The following is a 17,065-nucleotide window of genomic DNA, read 5'->3' as shown; positions in this document are numbered from 1 at the left end:
AAATTTCCCCACAAAACCCCTCTTTAGCACTCAATCAGAGCACATGTCGATGTGGGTTTTCCACAGATAGCTGTTTGCTCTGACTGAGCTTTAAAGAGCAGATTTTCACAGGAAAAGCTTTGGAGCAAAAGAAAAGGGTGTGTGTGTTTGGACATGGAGCTTTTAAAGTGGAGGAAAGGTAAATGTGGATAAGTCCTTTGTTTGTCCATGCTGTGGCTGGAGGGGGCTCAGTCCAAACCCTGCCCCCCATTAGCCAAGGAAGGAGCAGAAGCTTATTCCCAACCTCCCAATGTGACAAAACAAGCCAGTTTGCTTAGGGTTGCCATGTATCCTCTTTTTCCAGGATACGTCCTCTTTCTCAGGGATAAAATTTCCATCCAGGTGGATTTTTAAAATTTGCCAAAATGTCTCTGGCTATACTTTTGGGGTGAGACATAGACATAACTGGTGGTAGAAGACTTGCTTTCCTCTTCTCTTCTTCTGCCCCCCTCAGCAATATATCACAGCTTCTATTTTGTTTAGTCGTGTCCGACTCTTCATGACCCCATGGACCAGAGCACGCCAGGCATTCCTGTCTTCCACTGCCTCCTGCAGTTTGGTCAGACTCAGTTGGCAGCTTCGAGAACACTGTCCAACCATCTCATCCTCTGTCGTCCCCTTCTCCTTGTGTCCTCCATCTTTCCCAATATCAGGGTCTTTTCCAGGGAGTCTTCTCTTCTCATGAGGTGGCCAAAGTATTGGAGCCTCAGCTTCAGGATCTGTCCTTCCAGTGAGCACTCAGGGCTGATCTCCTTCAGAATGGAGATGTTTGATCTTCTTGCAGTCCATGGGACTCTCAAGAGTCTCCTCCAGCACAATAATTCAAAAGCATCAATTCTTCGGCGATCAGCCTTCTTTATGGTCCAGCTCTCACTTCCATACATCACTACTGGGAAAACCATAGCTTTAACTATACGGACCTTTGTCGGCAAGCCTCTATAGCCAACATATAATAGGGCTCTTTAAAATGAGAATCCTCATGGAGTCCTCTTATTTGCTCTTCAAAATATGGCAACCCTACTTTGCTGAGAGTTAAAACAAGGAGCCGCTGCCTCACCATGTGTATGGAGAACTGCTTATGAGTAATATTAACAGCTTAATGAGCTGCTAATGAGGCGCTCAGTCAGCTGCTTCAGCTTGCAGTATGAATCCAGAGCAAATTATCTCCATGCATTTTCTGCCTTACCAAGGGAGAATTAAGGGCAGCAGATACACCAATCTGACATACGTCTCAATTTGGACATTATTTCCCTGCGTTTTGTTTTAAGGGTACCTTCTCTATAAGGAAGCTCAACTTGCTCTGACTGCAGAATGGGGAGTTTTCAGAAAGTTGTCTCCCTCCCACCAGCCCACCCTTTAAGCCTGGTCCCTCCCCACTTCTGACGCCCGAATGTCATCCTGAAATGCTGGCGTCCTAAAGAGGAAATGGGGGGCAGGCATGGACCACCTCACCACGATGAGGAGGGTCGCCCTGACCAGCCCTTGCTTCTTGAGCCCTTGTGTCTGTCAAAGGCATCCCAACATTTATGCAAACCAAAGCAAAAGGGAAAAGAAGGTCAAGGCAGAAGAAGAAATGGCAGCTTCTACAAGTCTTTACATTGATCTCTTGCTTTGCCCAACTCTGTTGTATTCCAAAAAAAATAATGTACATTACTATTAAGACAAGATGCAAAGTTGGACGGCCTGTCCTCAGACCAAATTTAAAAATCATATGGAAATATAGTATAGCCAAATTAGAAGACAACTGTAATACTATTTAAAAGAAGCCCAACACATCTGGAGATGTGTTACACACACACACACACACACACACACACACACACACACACAAACTTTCCCTTTATTTTGGTTTTCATTGTGGCCAGGGATATCTCTCCGTTATCTATGTATATGCATCCACTTCCTTAGCACGGTTTTTAAAATGATAAATGTGTTTGGCTTTTCTGCAGAACCCGGAATATTTTTTTTCACAAGAACTGGTGTAGAAGAAACCGTGGGAACGAATCCTTGCTTGACAAGGGGACGAATCCGGTTCCGGCATTGACTTCAGGGGGATCTGAGCAGCCTAAGTGCATGCAGGATTGTGGGCCAAGGAGAGTAGCCAGGGAACCTGATGGAGACACCAGGAGGGGAGGGGTGCAAAGGAACAGGAGGATCTGCATGCAGGTTGCAGGTGGAGCACCAATGTCCTTGCTGAAGGTACCCAAGGCTTTCTAGAATTCATGGGCATCTGCAGATGGGATGTTGCCACCCTGCAATGAACCACAAGCCCCAGATTCCCAGCTTTCCTTCCTTCCTTGCTTCTTTCTTTCTTTCCTTTTTAAAAAAGAGTACTGTATAGGCATCTTGCATTTTTAAAAAATGCACAGGACTATTCTTCATTTTGTGTGTGTGTGTGTGTGTGTGTGAGAGAGAGAGAGAGAGAGAGAAACTAGATTGCGCCCACTTTGTGTTTTGTTTTGTTTTCTTATTTATTGCATTCACATCACACCCTTTTCTCCAAGGAGCTCAAGGTAGCATATCAGGTTCCCCCAATCCTCATTTAATCTCAGTGAGAACAGGATGTTGGGCCATTGGCCTGATCCAGTGGGCTATTCTTATATTACACCCAATAGACTCTGCAGCCTGACACTGAGCTTGGCTGAGGCTGGGAAGAATTGCAGCAGAAACCTCATTATACATTTCATTTGCCTCCGCTGCTGAAGATGTATTTCAATGAGGGTCAGAACCAGGAGCAACTGAAGAATAGAGCCCTCCAAGGAAACCACCCAAGATGCTCCTGGAAGATGTCCTTCGCATCCACATGCCCTCTTAACACCATGTAGCTTTCCTGTATAAAAGCATACGTTGCTCAATAGGCACTGTGTTACAACTCCATTGTCAAATTTTGCAGGTGGAAGACAGAACAGCAGCAGGAATATAATACTGACAGCTCAATAGCAAGAACTGCCCCAGAGCGCTCAGAGAGAGCACAGCTGCCCTGATTAATTTATGGAGTTTTAGGGAAAGATAACAGAACATTACAGTGATGTTTGAAATGAAAAGGTCAGAAGGAGCTAATAGCTTGTCCAAGGCCCAAGACATCTTGGATTTAATGAAACTGTAATGAAAATAATTCTGGAATTTGAAATGGAACCTTTGCATGTTAAATATGAAATACCAGGGTAACAGAGGTGAAAGTAGATTGAGTCGCATTAGCTGGGGGCACGGGTCAAACCTGACGCAAGGAACCTCCATCGCAGGGAGGCAGACCGGAGTGCAGATTCGGGTGAACAGAGCAGGAAAAATAAGCTTGTGCTGCAGAAAGGGAGTCTGCATTGACCGAGTGGCCTAATGCAGCTTTGGCCAGGGGGGTGGGGTCCAGATGTCTGGGCCTACAGCAGCCACCAGAACCAGCATCCTATGGCCCTGCTGGCTGGGGGTGATGGGAATTGTAGTGCAAAGCACCCAGAGGGCACCAGGTTGGCAAAGTCTGGACTAATGAAATTTGCATTGTGGTATTTTGGGAGCTGTGCTGTGCCGTCCGTAGGACTAGAGGCCATGGGTGGACCTCCTGGTTTTTCGGCCTGCCTGAAATAGGGAAATTGGCAAACACACCCATAAAGCCGCAACATGCTGCTGCTGCCAATTTCATTTTATTTCTGTTCCTTTCTTCCTCTAAAGAGAGTCCTGGGCAGTGAACAATGATCAAGTACAGCAATTGTATGCAATATTTAATTAAAGCAAAACCACCATGCCCCCCCCCAGCAAAACTCAAATGTTAATGTTATACGGCATCACTATTAAGACCCAGGGCAAACTTCAGGTCCTCTCAGCCTGGGCAGACAAAAATGTCTTAATTGACCTCTAAAGCTTGACAGTGTGTGGAGCAATTGCATGCACCCACACCAAGGGAGGGCGTTCCACAGGGGGTGCTGACACCAAAAAGGCCCTGTCTCAAGCTGCCCCAGGCCAGGCCATGGGCGGGGCTTCCTCATCCCAGTATTGGGAAAGGGCCCCGAGAGCACTTCTGTACAGAGCCCTAAGTGGCTCAGGACCCTAGGACTGACACCTCCAATTGGGCCCAGTGGCTCACAGCCAGACAGTGCAGTGTTTTAAGAGCGGGTGACACATGATCCCATCTCCATGTAGAGGCACCTTACATCGGCTACACCTTGCCCCAGCAACTTCAGCGGCAGCCCAACATGGCTTGCAGCAGGCTGCATCCTGCTTAGTGAACCATCCATTGTGCCCGAGTCTCTGTTTGAATGATGGCGGGAATGGCATAACAGCTCTTTATTAAATCTACAAGCTTCAGCTCAGGCAGGGGGCCCTTCCAATTTTAGCAAAATCACCCCCCCACCGCACGCTATGCCCTTCTAAAAACAGTGCCTACAGGGGCCCCACTTTGCACTCCGTGTAATCCCCTCACTGGCCTGAGCTCAGTCACACACTAAAGTCCATTTGTGGAAGGCACACATGCCTTCATCCAATTTTCACCAAACCCCTTCCTTCAAGGAACTCCTATTTAACACAGACACACTGTTTGTTGTGATCCTGCGGCTCTATAGATTAAGCTGAGAGATGGTGTCTGACCCAATAATATTACTTTAAGCACGGTTGTCCCCCCCCACCCCGCAAACATTATTTTCACTGACTTAATAGGCCTTATTTATCTTTTATTGTATGTTCGTATATGGATATTGCATTAAACTGTGAGTTGCTCAAAGTGTATCAGTGCACATCGTTAGTTCAGCCCTTTACGAGCGTGTAACAGAATAATGAGCACAGTAATGAGTTCCTGGTCAGTTATTCCGTTCTGTTCTGCAGAGTATTTGGTCCCCACTCACTGCAATGTTCACACATCCAGCATCTGTTAAGAGGCACCTATATGAATGCAGCAAACTCTACAGAACCATCCCCTCGGCAGACATCCTGCCCAATGCATGGATTGCACAGGTGACCACTAGAGGCAGACCCAGCCACCCTTTCCACATGGAGGATAAATGCATGGAGGAATGAATCTCTGTGAAGGTGCAGAGGAAGGTTGAAATGAGATTCAGTTGTTTTAGCTGGCAGCACATGGCAAATCTAAGGCAGGGGCATTTCTGCTCTGACCAAGCTTATCTGCATTGAAAAGGGACTTGGTCCTAAATGATCTTCAGGGAAATATGCCATTCATTCAGCACCGGATGCCAACGGCTGTGTCTGCCTGCACCGCATGATCACGCACACGCAAAATATTTTCATGTACGCTTTGGGTTAAATGATAGTTAAAATTCTGCTCGCAGGCAAACCAAATTCTGCACCAAGAAAAGTTGAATCCTGCAGCAGGTCTATGTTATACAAGCTGAGTGAATTTGCCTGATTTCTCTTGCGGCACAGAATTGATTTTGTAATCATGGCCGTCTTACATACAGTATTTTATTCTTGTTTGGGAAATCCTGGGAAGGACAAAGAGCTAGCGCTAAAAGCCTGCTCCCCATCCAGGATTTTCCAGAGATGTCAAAAAATTATCCATGCATTTTCAAACTGATCTCTGCATCTTGCTTTTTTGCTTACAAAACCATCACCACCACCACCACCAAAATTTTATTATTCATATGCCACCAACCTTACTTCCAGAGAACAAACTACTCTGCTCTGTGCTTCTTTCATACACTTTTAAATATACTGGGTCTGGGGTACCAGCTGCCACCAGCTCCACTATGGGCTTCCTTAGAGTTCTCCCCTTCCAGCAGATCTAGGGAAATCGAGTCAGATCTACATTATAGGATTTTAGCAGCCAGCTTACTTACCCGCTTCCCCAACAAAGACTTCCACAGGAGTGCTGGCAGGGCTCTCCCCAACAATATTGTATGCTGTCACAACAACTTCGTATCTCTTGTACTTTTTCAGCTCTGGAAACATAAAACAATTGCGTTACAAACATATTTGATGTCCCACTTAAAAGTTCTCAGTATCCCAGAAGACAGGTGAATAAACGGAAAGGTATCAAATTGCTCTAATATTACTCTGATATTCTAGTTGGAGGAGGAGACATTCTTTTGCTTTCATATCAGTTTAAATCATTCCCCGCAAAGAATACTGGAAATGACAGTGTGGTGAAGATGCTGAGAATTCCCTTTTGGAGTTCCCTAGCTCATCTCACAAATTTGCAGTGTCCGGCATTTGGACCAAAACTCAGTGTTGAAGCTGAGAAACTGTTGAACTTCTCTTCCCCCCCCCCACCAGAAATGGTCATTGCCTTGTGCAGTTTCTCTGCCCATAAATAACAGTGGGGGATTCTGAGAGGCTGTTTGCACATGGTTGAACCCTTTATCTTATGTTACATGCAGCAAGGGGGACCAAATCCTAGTCGTCCTTAAGATGCATCCACAGCAGAGAACATTAGCCATAGCAGAGGCCATTATGGCTCCTCCCCGGAGGCTTTGGGTCCAGAGGAACTGACAGAACGCAAGAAGCATGCTTGGAAATGCAAGAGTCTTGTGTGTGTGTGTGTGTGTGTGTGTGTGTGTGTGTGTGTGTGTGTGTAGACGTCCTTTCCCCCAGGCAATCACAGCTTGAATGCTGAGCCCACAAAACCGAGAAAAGATTTTGACATCACCAGCTTTGCCTTTGGCCACTGGGCCACCATTCCTGAGCTCAAACTCAGGAATGAGCATTGACAGGAAGGGGATGGCAGAAGGAAAATAGGAGGGAGACCACAGAGGAACGGGGAGCCCTGAGCACATTTAATAAGCAAGATTGTGGCAGAGAGGAGCAGCACATCCAGGTCCGTTCGGTCATAGAGACCTGCAGATACTTGCGGTGCCAGGATTTGCATATTCAAATCAGGCCACCCATCTTACAGAGGACACGGAGCATCTGGGGAGCCCACCAGCAAAATACTGCCAGGCAGCTGGACTGGAAATGTCACGAAATTGTGCAAGCATCGCTCTCAAGCTCTTTATTTGCATATCAGTTCCTCCACAACTGGCAAGTTACCCTTCAGCTTCGGCATTACTGAGAGTCGCAGCAAACTATTATCGTAGGGAACAGTTTCAGGAGTTCAATAATGAGCCCTTCTAATTTCAGATTTCCCGAATTATTTACCAGTATTCTGCCCACGTATCTGAGTCAGAGAGCAGTGTGTTGCCTGCCGGTTTCAGGTAGACAGACAGCTGATGGTATCTGATTTACTGCTTAGATTTTGCTGGCATAATAAATAAAACCATCTGATATATTATATGAAACAGACATTTTTACGGACTTTCAAACTCCTGCCAGTTCATACACGAGCATTTGTTTTGGGGTTTGTTTATTTTTTTGGTGTTGGAAGGGTGATAATATTTCCAAGTGCAAGAAAATGGGACTGAGGCATGCCACAAAATCACTGTGGACAGATTTCATGAAAATTCATGAGAGCTATTAGGAGACCCCCTATTCCCCTCCCAGAGTGACAATTCCCACAGTGGTTTAACAACCAGCTTCCCTAACAATGCTCATCACCTTTAACAAACTACAGCACCCAGAATCCTTGGGGGGGAGCATGGTTCTTTGAAGTGGTATCACAACACATTAAAAGTATGGTGTTAATATGGCCCTGGTATAAGGCCCTTAAAAGGTCCCCAGGATCTCGCCTCTTCCCCAGGATTTCAGCGCTCTCTTGCTCTCTCTCTCTCTCTCTCTCTCTCTCTCTCTCTCTCTCTCTCTCTCTGTACATCCACATGCACTTACGTGTTAATTCATACGTCGTTAATGCAGAGCTGCTGTTCACTGTCTTGAAGCTGCTTTGGGCTATTCAGGGTAAGCAAAGCAGAAAGTTGTTAAGAGGGCAAGGAAAATAGTTATTGCACATGATGTACAGCACAGGCAGCAGGAAATGATGCGGCGCGCGCAGAGACAGCTTTAAGCTTGAGGACTGCACCTTGACAGGCAATAAAAGCCACATCACTTTCTAGATAACGTGTCGAAAGATCATCAGTCACGAGGGCTTGCTCAGCCTCCTTGCCACAGAGAGAAATCAAACAAGCAGGCAATATGAGGAAGCGTAAGATGTCCTTAGAGTCGCGGAACAAACAGGCACCAGGCAAGGCTGCTCTAGGGCAGAAGGCCCCCTCCAGATCCTGCCAGGGCTGGAACACAGGGGATTTGTGCTAGAGACTGTGAACCAAGGAGACAGAAAGACACCCACCCCACCCCCCAAAATTCCATGTTATGCATTTACTTATTCACATTACTGTCTGCAACACCCTCAGAGAGTAGCGCCTCTGACGGCGTGGCAGGCGATGCTCTGACTGGCATGGCTCTGGGTCTCTCACTCCCCCCACCCTTTGCTCTTCTCTCCCAATCAATAAAGCCTTTAATTTGATGGAGCTCTGAACACCTGATTTACTATCGAGATAGCCACAACATGGAAACAGCAGAAAGCAGGAAGCAATAACTGAAGGTGGGAGAGGAAGGACAGCAGCCCCCCTGAGTGACCCCACTGGAGATACCATAAATCTACCAGCCAGTTAGCAGAGGGAGCTTCAGAGCAGGTGCCTGTCTTCCTCTTACCCCCCCCCCCCAGTAACCATTCTCAGCACTTGCCCATCTTGATGCAGATGCCAAACATTTCGGTGCCCCTTCTTAAGCCACTGGAGACTGAGCTGAATGGTAAATAATTGGACTGCATAAAGTGGGGGGGGGAAGGCACACATTGGCTGCTCACCTGTAAGCTCTGCTCGTAAAGCAGAAGGGTTTTTAATGACCTTGGACTCCAGTCCTGGGACTGTGCTTTCATACTCCAACTCCCGGTAATAAATGCGATATCCCAAGAGAAGACCGTTCAGACTCTCAGCATTTGGAGGCTGCAAAATGTCCCAGTGAAAAATAGGTTAGGTAAGATAAAGCTTGTGCCCAGTATTAGTCCACAAATGAGATTCAGCCTAAATGTTGGTTGTTAAAATAGTCATCCATGCAGGCTTGCTTTAAGATGAAGTGGAGGTGCCCTGGTGCTAGCCCAAGATATTTCACCGCATGACCAAAAAGGAGCATCCCTTGCAAAGTTAAAAGGACATGAAAGAGACTATCCAGGACAGCACAAGCATCTCCAAGCAGTTGTTTGGGGAATGAGGCACAACAACATGCAAGGTGTCCTGTACCTAAAAGGCTGCTGGGACACAACCCACAGCCACAGTCTGGGAGGCAACTTGAGAATCCCATCCCATCATCCTTTGCAATACTGCGTATATGGGAGCCTCTCCACCTGAACAGTTTCACTAGTGGTTTGAGGTAGATGTTGAAAAACAAGGGGGACAAGATGGAGTCACATGAAGGCAATATATTTTGACCGGACCACATGGGATCCCAATGGCAAACTTCTTCAGGGAAAACCAATAGTCTCTTGTGAAATCGCCCCATCAGCTAGGAGCAGAACCACTGCAGAAGAGCCAAAGGTCACAGGCAGATCCAGGGCCATGCTCCCTGGAGGTAAAGGTTGCCACGTAGGGTTTATCTATGCCAACACAGGACATCAACCAGAGTGACAAAGGCAGTTTCCATCCCAAACCTGGGACGCAAGTCAAAAATGGATCCAGTTCATCTGAGACTTTACAGAGTTGTTAAGTCATGGCCCACTTGCCAACCTTGGCTAGGAATGTAAAGTTTGAAATTAGTGCATAATTTCACAAAGTCAAGGGGCTGAGGGGTGGCTTCGATAATAGAGGTCTTGCATTACTCCCTCACACAATATGCATTTAATGATGAAGTGTGCATGCACACGAAAGCTCATACCAATGACAAACTTAGTTGGTCTCTAAGGTGCTACTGGAAGGACCTTTTTTTATTTTGCTTCAACAAGGCTTCACCAGCCAAGGACAAGGGCCAAGCAAGCACTCATCAGTCCACATTTTCATCCAAGCTGATACTCTGGATGATGACTCTGCTTTGGACCTGGATCCCAAAGCAGAATCCAGGCCAGGAATTATCTCTGTGATTTTATCCTCAAAGTACTAAGCAGTACTATCATGTCATGCCACTGGGGCATCCAGCATCCCACATGGACAGAGGCTAAGCTGGGGTATTTCTTTTCTCACCCATGAAAACTCAGTTGAATGTTTGGGGATGAGCCACGTGCAGTCAGAAATGTCCTAAGTTTTCATCCACCTGAGCTCTAGATGCTGTCTTTGCTGCTATGTTCCTTGCAACTCTGTAGGTCATCAGGCGGATGAATGATCACCAACAAACAGGTAAGGGGGTTCTGTAGAGCTATTGCGTTAACAGCTTGTGTGTTCCAGGAACTCACAAAGATTACTGAGAGAGTAAACTGGATGCTCCCTTAGGGCCAACAGAAGACCATCTGGCTCCATTTAGTTTGAGGTGCGTGTGGACTATCTCAATCGAGCTTTTAACCACGTGAAGGAGGTTTGAAATAAGAGCAAGTCCAACCTCAACCAGGCTGAGAACCGCCAATGATAAAGAGGCACCAAGGAGTTCTTCCCCAAAGATCAACCTCATCCTGTCCAGTACAGAAAACTGGATCCAATGTATGAACTGCAGCAGCTGTTGGGCCTAACATACATTGAGGCAGACCCATGGTTGCCATGGTGCCTGCAAAATCCTGAGTTGCGCTGATTATGGAGACATCAGCATTTGTAACTGAAGCCTACCCAGAGATCCTCAACATCGCATCTGTCACCTTGGTAGTGGAGGCTGTGAAGCAGCAGGGCAATAGGTAGCTTATCAGAATCCCTCTTGTGGCTCAGTTGCTGTATCCGTGCTTCAACGTGGCTGCATCTTAGACAGGGAACTCATTAAAAGAGACATGTCACCCTTATGGATTACAGCAACTCCACCTTCCCAGTCACCGGTCCTGTACTGATGGATGTATTGGATCCACACATCAATTCCTTTCTTCATGCATGCACCTGCCTCATCTCCAAAATATATGCTTGGTGCAGTCAAGGTGGGCCAAGAATAGTCTCTTCCATTTCCACAACACATTAAGCTTGACTCCACTACAGACATGCATATATGAAGTAAAAGATTTGTATTCTTTACATTCCTATTTCCTCTAAGAACTGGGTCTATTATACTGCAGCCCCTGGAATAAAATAGCATGGTCTCATTTCAGACTCCCATAACTTCTTATCACTGAATATTGTATTTGCTCTCCTAATTCCAGGTTGGGGTTGATCTCGAGGCCTCAAGGACTCTTGCAAGTAACATATTTTGATACAGTCTTGTGTCATCTGCCTGAGGCCAACTTTTTGAACAGCCTGGGGGACCATCCGTAACATTTGGTTAATTAAAAATGTGAATAAGAATGAAGGCTGTTTACATAGGGCTGCCTTGATCAGAATCTACGTAGGGGAAATGCAGCCAGTTCAATTAACAAGTAGTTTTTGATAATCAAGTTTCTGATAATGAGGGCTCCACAACACCCCCCCCCCCAAATTTCTATTTTTCCTGTCCCTCGTAAAAGCCTCCTGATCCACATCAAGCCCGATTAAAAAGCAAGCAAGCAGGATTCCCTCTGGAGTCCAGATCTTATGTCAGAATCAGAAGCTATTTAGATACCTGGCACAAAGGGACCTAAGAGATAAATGGCAAGGGAAGCTCTTTCCTTTCTGCCTCCCTGATAATCATAATTCTGCCTTGGAAAAGGTACTTTGCTGAAAGGTCAGGGCATCCTGCTCTTATCCGACTTTCATGGCCAAAACCCAGCTTTTGATGGTAATGGATTATTTAGGATTTTCTGTCTATCTCTACGAGAGGCCCAGAGGATCTGCAGAGGCAGCTAAAAGTGATTATGAGTAGCAGCCAGCCAGGTCTGGAGGAGTGAGAAGGGCTATTTGTTTACACTGCAAAATTTGGACAAATTATTGGATCAAAACCAGAAATAGACTAGAACAAAGCACCCAAGTTAAATTTAACACTAAAGGGACTCTGAAATCACTCTTGAACTACAGAACCATCACCTCATTCTACAAAGATGTCTCAATTCATTCCAAGGTGGGTCAAAACAATGAGCTGAGAAGCTTAAAGCCTCAGACCTAATGTTGCTTCAGTACATTTCCAAACAGCATGTTAAAACATTGCCTTGTGCCGGGTAACCCATGATAACTGGTGTTTTGGCTGTGTTTCCTCAGCATTTAGCTAGTTTAAGCTTCTTTTACATTTTTTATCTGAAAACTACCTCGCGTCTAAATTGCTGAGCACCCAAATAACATAAGCGTGGTAATGACATGTAATTGCCTTCAGTTCTTTCGATGTGGCTCGAGTGCAACTATCCCATTACATTTTCATGAAATAAAAAGCACGTAATTATCTAAACTACCACCTATTTCACATGTATTATCCACCCGAAATCTATCAACAGGACCGGCCTCTATTCCTAACACGTGCCCTTTCGCGGCCCTCTGTCTGCATTTCCGTTTGTTCCATTATACGACTGACTGGGAGGTGAGTTCCTGATTGATGCCTACACACACCTCCTTGGGTGAAAACGTTCAACACACCTTGCATTTGTTCAGCATGTTGTAACTGAGAGTGTTATTGCTGCATGGAGAAGGTCTTCTGCGCAAGCTAAGCCACACCCTAAGAGACATCAGTGAGGCAGCAGAGACTGTTAACATAGATAGTGATGAATTGCAGGGAGACTCAACCGAAGTGTGTGGTCTCAGGGCATATTCTGGTGCATGTGCATGCAAGGTCGTGGCTGGGAGGGCATCTGGTGGCTGTGGGCTATCAGTCCTGCACCCTCCTCAGAAGGTCAGAGGTGTGCAACTTCCCCTTTGCCCCCACGAGTGACCGGAAAAAAGTAGGAATCCTTTGGACCGCCAGCTCTTGTGTATTTCCTAAGAGCCTGCTTTTTGTGCTCCCCTGGTCAAGAGACCCCCACCCCCAACTTTTATATGCTACTAACCTTCCACTGAACGAGGACAGAGGATGTGGTATGTGGGGTCACGGACACAGAATTTGGTGGTTCGCCTGGAACTAAATATGGAGATAAAAAGGAAACAAGCATGAAAGTGAGAAACAAGCAGAGAACGCATTCTGTTGCTGGAAGTTCTTCCTCGCCTGGCTTGCCACAGAGGCACTGCTGTGCTGCAAAGGAGCGAGTGGCGGCCTCCCTCCTGCCATTCCCCCGCCCCACCTGTGAGAGGCCCAGCTGCCTAAACCTGCTTTGAGCATCTATCCTACCTGTGCAGCAAATGCGCAGAATGTATCAGGGACAAAGCCGGGGAAGCTTATCAGGCGCTCCCAGCTCTCCACACTAAAATGCTCCACTAGCCGCAGCGGGTTTGCTCAGCAAAATAAATCCTCTGAGTTTGCTGAGGAGGTGAGCAGCTTTTACAGTTAATCATTTCTGTTGTATAGAGGCCAGTGGGGGCCCTGGGTTTTCCAAAACCCAACCCAAAGTGCTCTTTGGGAAGGATATATCTATCTATGTAGACATATATAATGGGAATGACCCCCAGAACATCAGCTGTGCTAGTCTGCTGCAGCAAAGAGAGAGAGAGAGATGAGACAAACTGTGGCAGCCTAAAGATAAGGCTGGGATTCAAAGGCCAGCTTTCAGCACATCCCAAGGCTTGCGGACACCTCTGGGGATTTCTGCCTCCTGATATGGAGCCACAGACCCTACCCCTGCCTTTGAAACTCCATTTACATCCAATTCCCAGGCAGGGAGAAACACCAGCCCAAAGGCTGCTTGGAAGCCCAAAGATAATTGTAGGGTCCTTTGCATTGCAGACCAGTTGGTTTATTTTCAAAGGAGCTCACCCTGATGTTGGTGAATTTATAACAGCCAGGCATTTTATGATCATCTCAGGTAAAACTAAGATTCTAGAGTTCTTGACAATATGCTCAGCCAGGGCTGATTCACTTAAACAACTTTTCCAACTTGGAATCAGCACACATTCCACTTTGCAGTTGATTTGCGTGTCCAGAGAACAGCTCACTAGATGCTCCCATGCATGCTGTTTTTCATGCGTTATGCTAAAAGGGGCTTCTTAAGCTATTATGCACTTTGTGCATCACTTATGAATGCTCTTAATGGAGAGTTTATGAATAACAGAGAGTTTTCAGAAGAGATGTTGAATGTACACTGCAGCCAATGCAGGTTTTAAAACAAAGGTGATCCAAAGTAGACTTGGCACATGAAAGCCACACAAACTGCAGTCACTCGTCTTTACAACTGCAGAGTTGCTGTCCAAGAGGAATAGTATCCTCCACATTGCAGCCACAATCCAGAAGCTCTTTGGACATGGGGGGTGGGATGCAATGGACACACCCCACTCAAGTTTCCTTCTATCTGTAAACCCATTCGCTCCTGAATTCCTCCTCCAAAACTATTTGAGCATCGCAAAAGTCCAAATGTGTGAAGCAGAGCACCCTCTTCCCTGCAAGCCCCCACTCCTGCTTTCCCCAGGAAAAAAGGGGGGTGGTGTTAATAAACAGGATTCATTAGCATGCTTTAGTGAGACACCCCCCACCCTCTGTTATGTCTTTTGCAGGGAGGGGTAGATAACAGCAGAGGTGCAGTGGGAACACATTTAGAGCTTGGTTTTATCCACGCTTTGCTTTTTCCAGGCACAGTCTACAATTGAAAGCTCCATGTCTGAGCACTTACCCCAACCTCCAATGCTTTGCCTGCAAAAACCCACTCTTTGAAGCTCAATCAGAGTGAACATCAATCTGCAGAAAACCTGAACTGAGTTTGCTTCAACTGTTCACTAAAGCTTAAGGAGGGGGAAAGCCTGGACATGGGGCACTGAAGTGCTAGACTCTGCCTGGAAGAGTGTGGATAAGCCTTCTGTCCTGGCATGAAGGGGGTTGGGACATGATCTGAAGTGCAGTCACAGATTTTGAGAGGAGTGAGCTCATGTTTTCCACCCAGCTCCATTCAATGCTTTCTGTAATACCTCTCTTCCCAATGCAATGCCGGAGAAAGATCTGAGCATGCATCTTCATCTCAGATCAAGATCTGTTCCCAATAACTCACCAGGAATCTCAAACACATGGACACACATACCCACCCAGGTCCTACTGACTGGGCCCAAGCATGCTATTGCCTGTGTTTTAGCAGGACAGCTTGCCAAAAGTAGTATCTGAAGCTCACTGGTTCAGCAATGTCGGTCGATTGAAGAAACCGTTGTGGTTTCACATGCGCTTATGGAGCCTCAGACTTCAGCCTGATTCTTTACAATGTGAGCATCTTGTCCCCCGAGAAAGACAAAGTTCCTGTTGGACCAGTGTACAGTACCTGTTTCTCTATTGACCTGCTAGATAGTTTATTAGTGTGCCTTTTGGCTCATGCACCTATCTGCTACCACCTTGTCTTACCTTCCTCAGTCTTACCATCAGGCAATTACTTTCCTTTAGCCTTCTGCCTGTCCATTGGGGATGTGGATGTGCCTCTGTACCCTAACCCTTGATACCTTAAAGACTGCCTTGAATAGGAAAGTTCACGTCTACATCAAACAACCGTACACATGCACTGAACAATTACTGTACTCCATTATTATTTTCCCATGTTGAACAAAAAGCACCTGAAACTCATCCGAGACACACACAAAAAAGGGGGGAGGGAGAGAAGCACTTTGCAATTGTAAATTGCTTTTTGCCTGTACAAACTAGCAGTCTAAAATGTTTGTGCTTGCTGGACATGCACACCCTCCTCTTTCTCTCTCTCTCTCGTTCAACCGTTTAGCACTTCTGCAGCCTGAAAGTGGATTTGGAGTGAAAACAATTGGAGAAAGTTCTCCAAACATAGGCTCAATTCTACATTCATTTTTAATGTTCCTTGTTAAATTATTCAATTTCAGGAAAGATAATGGTTCGTTAGCACAGAACCTGGAAGACAATCAAACGGGGTTTAAATCAGCAAGATTCATTATCTGAAGGCACTGCAGGGCAGTTCACTGTTGAGGAGGCTAAACTGTGCTACTGCTTCTGTCAATAGCACCCAAACGGTGAGTTGTAGCCCTAGGCATAATCCTGTCCCCTAATCCGGAGGTACAACGCTGGGACCGAATGCACTGGGGAATAATAGATCCCCTGGATTACTGTGAAAGAGAAACAGCTATGCTCAGTATCCAGCTGGGGTGCCCTTACCATCCTGCAGCGTTGTGACTGCTTCCGTCTCGGCACCAAAGTCGCTGTCTCCAATATCGTTGGTTGCTTTCAGGCGCAGCTTGTAGGAAGTAAATGGGTTGAGCCTGCAAAATGGGGAAAGGGTTAACAGAAGGTGGATCAATGCTTCTCTCTGGCTATCCACAGCTGCCTTGAGCAGCTCTCCCCACAACAAATATTGTAAGCGCAGCTTGTATTACCCAATTTGTCTCCCTTTTCCTGAAGCCACGCTATTGCACCATGTTAAACTGTGGAATTTGTTTCCCTAAGAAGCAGGGATGGCCACCAATTTGGAGGGCTTTACAAAGGGGTCTAGGCAAATTCATGGAGAGGGCTATCAATGGCTAACAGCCACGATGGCTGCATTCTATGTCAGAAGCAGCATGCCTTGGAATAATATCACTGCTGGCAATCCCAGGTGGGGAGAGCACCGCAGTCATACTCCAGTCCTTCTTGCCTTTGGGGCTTCTGTTTGACTGCTGTGTGGAAGAGAATGCTGGACTGGATGGGCCCCCTTTGGCCTGATCCAGCTGCAGCCAGGCTCTTCTGATCCAGTTCAGAGGCACAAGCTGAAACCCAAACACCCCCTTTGCAGGGTTCCTGTTTCTCAAGTGCTGCCCATGCAACTCAACATGACCTTTCTTTCATGGTGGTGGTCAAATAACACCTGCCCTTGCTCCACTTGCAGGAGACAACAGTGGATTAATTCAAGGGCAAGCAGAGCAAATGGAAGAACAGATGAACAGATGATGTGGGCTCCCAGCCACAAGCATCTTGGCTAATCTAGGAGACTGTGCTCCAGGAGTGCTGCTTTTTAATCGCGGTTGCGTTTCCAACTAATAGTGTTACTCAGCTTATTTAACACAGACAGTGACAGGGGATTCCCTGCAGGCTTTCTGTGTACTCGGTGACTTAAAGATATGCAAAGACTGACTTCCAGCTG

General features: G+C 46.4%; 1 protein-coding gene across 4 annotated transcripts in view; it reads right to left on the bottom strand.

The window, feature by feature from the left end:
- The window catches only part of SDK1 (sidekick cell adhesion molecule 1), a 584,684-nt gene that overhangs the window by 51,743 nt on the left and 515,876 nt on the right, over window positions 1-17,065 (bottom strand). For 2 of the 4 annotated variants that reach the window (XM_035130977.2, XM_035130978.2), the window contains exons 31-35: window positions 16,105-16,208; window positions 12,911-12,981; window positions 8,714-8,852; window positions 7,738-7,797; window positions 5,817-5,918 (exon numbers count right to left, since the gene is read on the bottom strand). In XM_035130977.2, the coding sequence (XP_034986868.2) occupies window positions 5,817-5,918; window positions 7,738-7,797; window positions 8,714-8,852; window positions 12,911-12,981; window positions 16,105-16,208 (476 nt within the window). The remainder of the gene's footprint in view (window positions 1-5,816; window positions 5,919-7,737; window positions 7,798-8,713; window positions 8,853-12,910; window positions 12,982-16,104; window positions 16,209-17,065) is intronic. The other 2 variants (XM_035130979.2, XM_035130980.2) reach the window with 1 other exon arrangement.

The sequence above is a fragment of the Zootoca vivipara genome, chromosome 14, assembly GCF_963506605.1.
Source record: "Zootoca vivipara chromosome 14, rZooViv1.1, whole genome shotgun sequence".
Classification (NCBI taxonomy): Eukaryota; Metazoa; Chordata; class Lepidosauria; order Squamata; family Lacertidae; genus Zootoca; species Zootoca vivipara.
Note: the sequence above shows the minus strand (reverse complement) of the source record. Positions and strands in the feature narration are given on the sequence as shown.